General features: G+C 37.1%; 1 protein-coding gene across 1 annotated transcript in view; it reads left to right on the top strand.

Annotated features, from left to right (window-relative positions):
• The window catches only part of MACC1 (MET transcriptional regulator MACC1), a 76,122-nt gene extending 66,712 nt beyond the window's left edge, over positions 1-9,410 (top strand). The window contains exon 7 of the mRNA XM_012551440.3: positions 8,740-9,410. Coding sequence (XP_012406894.1) covers positions 8,740-8,952 — 213 coding nt within the window. The 3' untranslated portion in view covers positions 8,953-9,410. The remainder of the gene's footprint in view (positions 1-8,739) is intronic.
• Positions 9,411-11,185: the final 1,775 nt, after the last annotated feature.

Genomic DNA, 11,185 nt, shown 5'->3' on the forward strand with positions numbered 1-11,185 from the left:
ATCAGTGGAATAAGTTAGGGTCACAAAACACAATAGTCAATAACTGTAATTTTCTAGTGTTTGATAAGCCCAAAGACTCCAGGTTCTTGGGAAAAAAACTCACTATTTGACAAAAATTATTGGGAAAAATTGGAAAATAGTGTGATATAAACTAGGCACTGAAGAATATCTAACACCCTATCCTGAGGAAAGGCCTACATGGGTTCACAATTTAGACATAAAAGGTAATGCTATAAGAAAATCAGGAGAACAATGGATAGTCTCCTTAGATCTGTGAAGGAAGGAATTTATGATCAAAGAAGAATTAAAAAACATTATGAAATGTAAAATGGATAATTTTGATTATATTAAATTAAAAAGGAGTTTTGTGTGTGTGTGTGTGTGTGTGTGTGTGTGTGTGTGTGTGTGTGTGTGTGTTTTAACAAACAAAACCAGTGCAGCCAAGAGTATAAGGGAAGCTGAAAACTGGGAAAATTTTTACATCCCAAATTTCTGATAAAAGGCCTTCTTTCTAAAATGTATAGATAATTGATTAAATTTAGGAAAAAAAATAAGCCATTTTCCAATTGAAAGGTCATGAAAGGATATGAACAGATAATTTTAGATGAAGAAATTAAAACCATTTCTAGTCATAAGAAAAAATTCTCTAAATCACTATTGATTAGAGAAATGCAAATGAAGACAACTCTGAGGTACCACTACACACCTTTCAGCTTGGCTAAAATGACAGGAAAATATAATGAAAAATGTTGAAGGCGATATAGAAAAAACTAGGACACTAATATATTATTGGTGGGATTGTGATCGTATCAAACCATTATAGAGAGCAATTTGGAACTATGCCCAAAGGGCTATTAAATTGTGAATTTTCTTTGATCCAGATGTGTCTCTTTTGGGTCTATATTCCAAAAAGATCCTACAAAAGGGAAAAGGACCCACATGTATAAAAAAAAAATATTAGTAGTGGCCCTTTTGTAGTGGTAAGGAACTGAAAACTGAATGAATTGGGTTATTGAACTATATTGAACTTTAATTTCCCTACCTGTCAGAGCTCTAATGGTTTGGAGCTTTCTGTTCCCTTATATCACATTACAATCTGGTTCCCTATACCTTCTATCCATCACTCCTATTTCTGAACACTGAGATGACATTCTGATGGTGGACAAAGTCTGCATTTGATTGATAGTATTGTCTAGCCTTGTCTTTATCTTATCTGTAAGAATAAAATGAAATATTTTGTTAAAAGCTCTGCTAAAGTAAGTAAGTAAACTATGTGCATATAATGGCTCTCATGTACAAGTGGATAACTGTCCATAAGAAAATAAGGTTGGTCTGTCATGACCTGCTCTTGATGAAACCAAATTGCCTCTTTCCTTCCTTTTTTAGATGTTCAACAATCTTTTCAATGACCCTTTCAAAAAGTTTCCCAGAAATCAAAATCTACCTCTCTGGCCTCTAGTTGGTAGACTTTATTCTTTTCTCTTTTTGTAAATCAGGACACTATTTTCCCTTTTCCATTATTATAGTACTTTTCCTGTTTTCCATTCTTCAAGCATTGCTGATGGTGTCCTGATAATCACATCTGTCACTTCTTTCAGGATCCAGTAATATAGTGAATCAAACCCAGGTGACCTGATCATCAAATTCTTAGGAGCTGCTTACTCAGCTTGAGCACAGACTCTACTAATTACTTTTGTTTTGTCCTCTCCAATGCAAAAGGTTGAGCTTTTCAATGGCCATCTCATACTGTTGACTTACATTGAACCTGAAGTTCCTTGAAACTTCCAGATTTCTTTCACATGTATTACGTTGTAATTGTGTCTTCCTTGTTGTTTTTAAATAAATAGGTAGAATTTTACATTTATTACTAAGTACAATACAGTCCATGAGAGAAATCTAGGTTTAGAGAATGGAAGACAAGTTTAATCCCCCATCTCTAATACTTAGTACCTGTGGAAGTGTCTGAGCAACTACTTTTATCTTTGCTTTATTCATAAGCTAATCTTGACTTATTTACTGACCTGGTTGGTTCACATTCTGAAGTGGTGATAGAAATCTGGCCACCCTTGATTCCCATCTGAAATTCCTTGCTTTGAAGAAATTACAAATCTTTCAAACAAAATCTTGTTTGTTTAAATTTCCTATGTTGAATTTGTTTCCATGTCTAAGCTTATATCAGTATTTGGGATTCCGGTTTCCATCTCATTCAATGGAGAATCATAGTGTGATGGAAAATACTCTGAATTTGGGGACAGAATACCTGAGTTTTAATCCTAGCCTACAGATGTACCCTCTGAATGACTGTATGACTATATTTCCTAGTCTGTAAAGGGGCTTGAACCAGCTCTGATCTTAGAAAAATGTTAGGTCATTCTCCGAGCTTTGTGACACAGGGAAATTTGATGAGCATTCCATTTATGTCCTCACTCAAGAAACAGAGAAAATGCTAGATAGCCCAGGGCCAAAGACTATAAAAAATGATAATGATGATGTTCCCAATGTCTCAGATGAAGTACTTTATAAGCTGTAAAATACCATCAGGTGAAGTATTAATATGGCTACATCTTGCTTCAATGTAAGCATCATTTTTTCCTAATTCAGACATGACTTAGACCAACCTGGTTTAGGGCCTAAAATAATTTTTGGTAAACAAAGGAAAGCTCAATGTTTTCCCATTGGTTCCAAATAATTGATGGTTTTCGTGGAGTTCTTTGTTATACCACTCATCCCTTGCTCACAAGGGCCACTTATCTTTACCTCATACTTTGGCACTTAAATAGGTTCTCTTATATTGTTTCTTATGGCTTTATTTGTATACATCATGCCTTCCAAAGGCTATTCTATTTTCCCCCTAGTGCCTCTGGTTCTGACCAAAAGGCTGGGAAGAAAGTGGAATCATTCCTTCCCTGCAACATGCTACCAAGATTAATATTGTTAATTACTCTTAATCATTAAATTATTAAATAGTATAGTTTTTATCACCGTCATTACCATCTCTGGGACTTTGGCTACTCAAAATGACTCTTCTACTGGTTTCTTCTGATTCATTAATAAATGTGCAGATTTTCTTGAGCTGGGAGCAGACCTTCATGTAAACCCTTTGCCCTGCTGATCTCATTTCCCTTATTCCTTTCATAACCATACAATGAGAGAGCTCTCCTTTTTTGACTATGTTTCTTCCTAACTATCTCAATATATGTTCTGGCTTTAGTTCCACTTCTCAAAGATCTTTAAGCCAGTTTTTGTTTGGTGATTTTTCAGTCATGTTAGACTTTTCGTGATCCCATTTAGGGATTTCTTGGCAAAGTTTCCCATTTTCTTCTCTGTCTCATTCAACAAATAAGGAACTAAGACAACTAGGGTTAAGTGACTTGACCGGGTCAAATATCTAGTCTGAGGCTTGATCATTTTGCCATCTGCCTCTCCTTTTAACATAATTCTTAATTCCACTAGCATTTTCTCAGCTTTTTTCCTTTTCCACTATCTCTGAAGCTTTGAAAACTGGCTTTCTTCTCACATTAAATTATCTCTCCATTTGGCTTCTGCGTTGCCATACTAGCATAGGTTTCCTGCTTTTTTGTCTCTTTGCCTAATTGAACACACAATGAGTTTAACATAAGTGAACAGTGAGATGTGACAAACAAGAGATACAGAGCCATTTTATTCTGGTTTGGTAGAGTCATAACATACAGGACTAGAGAGCAGATGACCACTGTACTCTGGCCTGGTCAGGCCTTAGTTCTTTCATATTGCTGGGTTCTGTTCTGTACCTTAGATTTTAGATGACTCAGTAGATAATATGAGACCTAGCGTTAGGAAGACCTGACTTCGAATATGTCCTCAGCTACTTGCCAGCCATGCAGACAAGGCTAGGTGAATCACTTAATTGCTGTTTGCCTCAGTTTCTTTCTAGCATCTACTCTCCAGGATTGTTATGAGGTTAAAAATTAGATAATATTTGTAAAGCACTTAGTTTCTGATATATTTAAGAGCTACATAAATGTTATCTATAATTATTATCATTAATAATGATTATAGTATGCAGGAGAAGGTCTAGAAGAGGGCATCTATCCTATTGAAGGCCCAAGATCATGACCCTGGAGCATCAGATGAAAGAAGGGAGAATGTTTAACTTGAAATAGAGAAGTTATGGGAATAGGGCAGGCAATTTGTGTTCAAGTATTTGAAGCTATGTTACCTGGAAGAAAAATTAGGCTTGTCTCTAATGGAGACAATAAGAAGGTAAAGGTGGAAATGACCATGAAGCAGACTTAAGTTTATAGTAAGAAGGAGAGCTAGAAGACTTCTGAGTTTTCTTCCAGCTCATTTTGTGAAAATCCTAACTTCAGTTCACATACATTCCCAATGGTGGGATTGGGGGGAGATGATTTCCAGTCTATGTCATGGCTGAGGTTATTGACAGTAATATAATTATGAATAATGATGATGAGATTCTTAGCACTATCCAAGGCACTAATCTGAGGATGATTCTTTCTCTGAATGCCCCCAAAGGAAGTTAGATGATGAATCCTCCTTAGGATTCTAACTCCCTCAAAACTCTATCTGATTTTCCCATCCATGATTCGTTAGATTTCCCAGAGCTGGTCCACTCAGTCTCACTCAGACTGGTTCTCATGAAGCGCTAAAACCCACGGAATCAGCCAGAAGCCAGATACTTCTCAAGTGTATGCTGTGTTGTTTCAGAACATCCTGTTGCCCTTGCTACTAATGCTGAGATTGAGAAATGGCCATCCTATCTCCTCAAACTAGGACTGCCATCATTGATATCACCCATGTATATTTAATGGAAGATCAGAAATTTGGGTTGTTGTAGGAGGGAAGGGGCCTCAGGGCACTCTGTGGCAGCTGTGGAAACCATGAGAAGAGTGTCAAGTCTGCTGCCTGGGAGAAGTTACCTATGGTCATCTCCTCTGCCTCTGACTGAAGCAATCTCAGATACACTAGAAACTAATTGGCCGACACCAAGCTTTCATGTCAGACATGATGAATCGCCAACTTGCCACAGTGTTGTAGGCCCGATCTCTACACTATTCCACTGATCTCAGAATATCTTTTAGTAACATGAGGGCCCTCAGGAAGGAAGGCAAAATCTTTTCCTGGAGTAGATTTCTTGCTGTTAGGCTGTGAGGTTAAAAAAACAACAACAGCAATTTTACCTTAGCACTGAGGTAAATATATGCAATCTGGTTAGACATGATGATCTTTAAAATCAGTACCTTGTAAGGACAGCTTGGAACAATGAGGACTTTTAAGTCATATTGAACTTTAGCAATCTTTAATTAAACAGGCTTTGTTTGTTAAGTATTCAGCCAGTGAGCTCATTGCAAGGGATACAGAAACAGAAATAAGATAATATCTGAATAAAAACATAGTGTTTCTATTATTCTTGATGATATATAGATAGTACAGTGGTTAGGGCATTGGAAATAAGTATCAACTGTGTGGCACTGAGTAATCTTTTCTCAACCTCACTTTCCTTATCTGTAAAATGGGGATAATAATAGTTACTTCTTAACTGAGTTGTGAGAATGAAATGAGATGAAATTTGTGAGCCAAAGACCTTACTTTGCTATAGAAATGTTACTTCTCCCACCTTCTCACTTTCCTCTTCCTTCTTTTCTTCCTCCTTCTCCTCCTCATCTTCATCCTCATTTCTGAGCAGTAGGCTGGATTCTAGAGGCTGACATGGCAGTCCCAATCTATTACCGAACTATTCCTGCAAGCTCTTTCAAATCACATCTTTAGACAAATAGGTAGTTATTTTAGTCACATCGTCTCCCTAGGAATATCACCATAAATATTACCCCAGTGTTCAGTCCTCCAGAAAACCAAACACACATAATCTCACAGCTAAAGACACAATATATCTGTCCCCTTAGCTAACATTATGAATGGAAGTAAGAGAGAGGCCTGATATATGGGCTTGATGGAAGGAAAATTCTCATCACAAGCTCTCCCTAGAAATGAGTGGAAGGGGCTCCTTTGTTAGTCAGTAGCTCCTCACCCTCCTTCTCCCCACCCTGAGATCTTCAACCAGAGGCTCTTGCCTCCTTGTCTTCGGAGTGATAGTATTCTTATTAGCTGGGAGAGCTTCACTTTTTTGTGTGTCTTGGAAACCTTGGCAGTCTCATGTAGCCTATGAATCCCTTCAGAGAATAATGCTTTTAGTTGCATAAAAATACAAAAAATAAGATTGCTAAGGAAACTATATCAAAAGAGTTCTCTCTATATCTATCTATTGATAAATATGTACAAGTATATCTATCTATCTATCTGATACATCTCTGGTAATGAGCTCCTGGTTCAGACAAATTCTAAAATCTCTTCCAACTTGGAAGTATTGTATTGTGAAAACCTATGTTAAGATCTTTATGTCAGTGTGATATCACTGCACTATGCAATTGTAGAAACCTGCAAAGGTACAGACCATGGACTGGAACCAAAGTCACTGAACTCACAAATGTTGTACCTCAAAATAGTGAAATGAAAATAATGTGACCCCAGAACATCGCCTCTTCCCCACAGCTAAGAATTTTGCTGTTGTTGTTCTTGTTTACTATTAGGGTAGTATGTCTCTCTTCTACAGGGGGATGTTTAGAATTAATCCACTTTTTGTGCATCTGCTTTCATTGGAGTAGGAGGACTGCTGGTGGCAAAATTCCCTTCACTAATGCAGTTTAGGAACTCATAATTTGTCTATCCATCCATTCATCCATCAATATTTACTATGAGCCTCCTATGTGCCCAGACACTGTGCTTAGTCCTGGGGAGTGGTGTGTCTCTTCAAAATTATTCCATTATGTTCCTATGCAGCTAGATGCATTTATTCAAATTACTTAGAGCTAATTTTCTTGGGAAAATCTAGAAATAAGAAAGGGAGGGTACACATCCTTCAGGACACTTCCTTCAAGCTGTGGAAATAAAGATTTTCAATTCCTCTGATGGTCAGATGAAGCAAACCAATAATTTGAATTTTCAAAACCCATAAACTAGAAAATATGCCTAAGGTTGCCCCTGGAAAATACAGAGGATACTTAGTAATACTATAATCTTATACCTATTGTTCAATTTAAACCATTCCATTCAATCCATCTAATATTAATGATTGATCAGGGTCATGTCCTGTTTTTTGAAGATCTTGGTTATTAGCTAGCCTGTTTATGAGGGGTCTCAGTTAGTAGAATAACTTTACTATTGCCCACTCTTCCCTTCACCTCCCCTTCACCCCCGAGTCAGTGCTGCGTGTGTCAGGGACACTACCATTGAATGTGGTGAATCAGCAGTCAGCTGACGACCTCAGGGTCGGCCATTTACACCAGCAGTGTGCACTGGGCATCTTGTTTTCTGTCCCTAAACAATGGGAGCATATGGGGCTCGAGGGGAGGGAAGGGTTCACTGATGCTTAAGGTTTCCCTTTCTTCATCCAGTTGATGGATCCCCTGTGCTGAGCCACCTCATATCCCATTTTGACTTTCATGGTTTGGGAGAGCCTGCCTTTTACCAGTGGGACAAATGTCTGAGTGAGAGGAGTGATCCTGGAGAAGCATCAGGGACAAAGTTGGCATTCTCATTACTTGCCTCAGAGAAGCTTTCTGCTTCCTCAGCCCTCATCTTCCCAACACAAATTCAGAATCATTTTTCTTTTCATGTTTTATAATTTGTCTTATTTGGCCTGTCTTTGTCTCTATCCTCACTGGAAGTCTGGTTGCCGTGGTTACCATGACATCCTCACTTTGTGTGTGAGGTTCTTTGACGCCATCAGATCACTATGGAAACAGTGATGTCATTGGGTCGGTCAGGTGCTGGGCAGAGTGCCCTGAAGGGGGAGGGGACTTAAAACAGTCCACTGATCCCCCAATGGAATAACAGCCTCCCATCACTTGTTTTTAGGGAATCAGAGAATTGCTTTCATTTGGTCAGATCCAATGGATTATTTATTCAATTGTGATTGCATAAAATTATGCAATATTAAGTACCTTTCCATTGCACCCTCAAGAGATTTGGTAGGAAAAGAGCAGGTTCCTAGATGCTTCATACAAAGGACTACATTTCAAAAGACATTGAATAACATAAAATCCAACTTATCTTTTATCACATGTACCCCTATGAAACCTTATTACATGTAAAACATATGTAAGGTGCACATAATTACTATGTTTTTCCTTTTATTTTAAGTCTATGGACCTTTCATTCCTATCTATCTGAATGGAGATTTTTCAGTTCTGCAGTCTTCGAAGCAGATTTGTCCATTCTGTTCCAGAGAGCTTCCTCCAGTGCTAGTTGGAGGCTCAGTGATTTGCCCAGCCTCGCATAACTGGTATATTTCAAAGGAAGACTTGAATTCAAGTCGTCAAAGAGAATTGCTTAGGATGCTAAGCAGTAAGGCCATCGGCACTCAAAGATTATGGATCAGAAGTGGGCCTTTCTGACCCTTAGGACCCTACAACACTTTGCCATGCTCAAATTACAGAATTCCTGCCAGCTCTGAGTAAGCACTGAGGTTTATCAAACAGAAATGGAGAAGATTGGGCTCTTTTTAAAGCTCTCATGGCCTCTCTAATGTGTCAGGCTACAATTTGCTCCTAAAGCATGCATTTTTATAAGGTAAAAACATTCCCACCATTCTCCATTTTGCAAGTCTCCTAGGAGGCTTTGCTTTTGCCTATTCCCAATGGGTTCTGGGCTTCCATTTAATGACTTCTCTATTTTTTTTTTCAGATGATGTGGAAGCCTGCATATGATTTCCTTTATACTTGGGGAGCACATTATGGAGAAAGTTACTGGGATGTGCTGCAAGATTTACAACTGGCTTTGGACAGAATGAAAAATCCTGTGACCAAACATTGGCGAGAACTAACTGGGGCCTTGATCTTGGTGAAGTGCTTGGAAGTTTTGAGAGAAGAAGACTTGCATGTCTCAGAGGAAGAATAATTTTCTTTTGTTTCTGAGGCAGGGGAAAATGGGATAGATCATGTGCAAAGATTTGGTGTATTTTTTCATGTTTTTAGGAAAAATCTTGTTCTTTTGACAAGGACATGACAAATAAAAGCATTTTAATTACTTTCTGTCAAATGCATGGATGGGTGTCATTGATAGAAAAAAATATTTCCTTTTATTTCACATAAGAATCTCTAGAGACCCAGTTTCCTTTAAAAATACCTTTAAAAAATATTAACAGTATGGAAGGAGGTTTCAGGGCTAATAGAATGAGTTACCTCCATGTGCATTAATTCTGGGATACCTTGAATATTCATAGCTCTGAACACTAAGCATTTTTATTATTACATTATATTTATATAGAAAATTGCTTTCCAATAAAATGCAATCTTTCAGTAGTACTTAAAACCTAAGCAAATTTGTCTATGTCTGATAGCTAACAAGCATTGATTATCTCTCTCTATAAATATAAATACAGATATATAAACATCTGAAGTGATTCATATATATGTATATATGAATCATATGTAATCCATTTATACTATACACGTTTATATACATAGATTGATTTATAAATGAATAACACAATGAATATTCACACACATATATTTATATATACACCTGTGTATGTGTATAAGCTTAGCTCAGTGGTTTATTGGATAGAGCACTAGGCCTGTAGTCAAGAAAACTCAACATTGTGAGTTTAAATCTGTTCTCAGCTAGCTGTGTGACTCTGGGCAAATCATTTTATCCTATTGTCTTCATCTGTAAAATGAGCTTGAAAAGGAAATGATAAACCACTCCAGTGTCTTTGCCAAGATAATCCCAAATGAGATCATGAAGAATGGGACACAACTGAAAAATGATTGAACAATAATAAAATATGTGTACAAAGTGATCCATATATACAAATCATATATATTTGTCTCTCTATATATCATACATATATTACTTTTATACACAGAATACATAATTATTTATAAGCACATCTACTATACCCAAAGATGTTTGCATGTGTTTATATGTATATATACATATCTGTATATTTGTATATGTATTGCAGAAATACACATACATATGTATACACATATATACACAATCACCTACACACCCATCTATTTGTGTATAAATATGTATATATATATACACATATGTATATACATACAAATATAATTACCTCTCTGGACCTCAGTTTCTTCAGGAACTCAAAAGAGTGTGCATTCAATACCCCAAGTTTCCCCTTCATCTCTAAATCTAGGGTGCTCTCCTTCATCCCTCACAACAGCTCGGTCTGTAGTGATTTGTTGCAGTTCTCATCTCAGATTTTGAGATGAAAAAAATCGATTCAGAGGCCAAGTAACTTGGCCCCAGTTCCAGTTGTGCAGCTATCAAGCATCAACATTGAAAGTAAACTCTAAATTCTTCTTATTCTAAGGCCAAGTATAACTTAACCTAATTATATTATTATATTATAGCTTTTTTCTCCATCCACTTGTAACACTCATCTTGTTAACAAAGGTAATGGATGTATTTTGACCTTCCTCCTTCTTGGTGAATTTCTTCTTGTTCTTTGTGGTCGCCGCTTCCTTTTCTAGATATTATCCATAGTCATCTCTTTAATAATTGATTACAATTTTTTTCCCACCAAGAATTGAAGCTCTCTAGCTCTCTAGCTCTCTAGCTCATTGTTAGCAGATTCTGTTCTATTCCCTTTTATGAAAATTGGGACCTTTAACCTCCTCTAATCCCATGATACTTTTCTCCTTTTCCATGATATTTCAAACAGCACTGGCAGTGGCTTTTACCACTACCTCTCTCAGCATACCACCTCTAGCTATTAGGACTGAGAGCTTACATGAAACTTTTCTCTTGTAACAGGATGTTGGTGGAGACTTCCTGCCCTTCAGCAGACATAGATCTACACCACTGTCCTATGACACATCCATTCTATACCCTTAATAGCTGACCGTTCCTTCACAATAATTTTTTCAATTCAGGAGCATTGCTTCAGTGTCCACAACGTGCTTGCCTCTGTGCTAGACACTGGAGATATATAGACAAAAGGAGAACAGTTATTGAAGGAAATAAGTATTAATTCTCTCTTTTGGAGTCTACATTGGCCTTTGAGTTTAAGTTCAGGCCTATTGCCTTTAAGTGGTATATTCATTCAAACTATTATACACATATAGTGTAAAAAGGAATCATGGGGACAAATCTAGAAAAAAAA

This window comes from Sarcophilus harrisii, chromosome 5 (genome assembly GCF_902635505.1).
Source record: "Sarcophilus harrisii chromosome 5, mSarHar1.11, whole genome shotgun sequence".
Classification (NCBI taxonomy): Eukaryota; Metazoa; Chordata; class Mammalia; order Dasyuromorphia; family Dasyuridae; genus Sarcophilus; species Sarcophilus harrisii.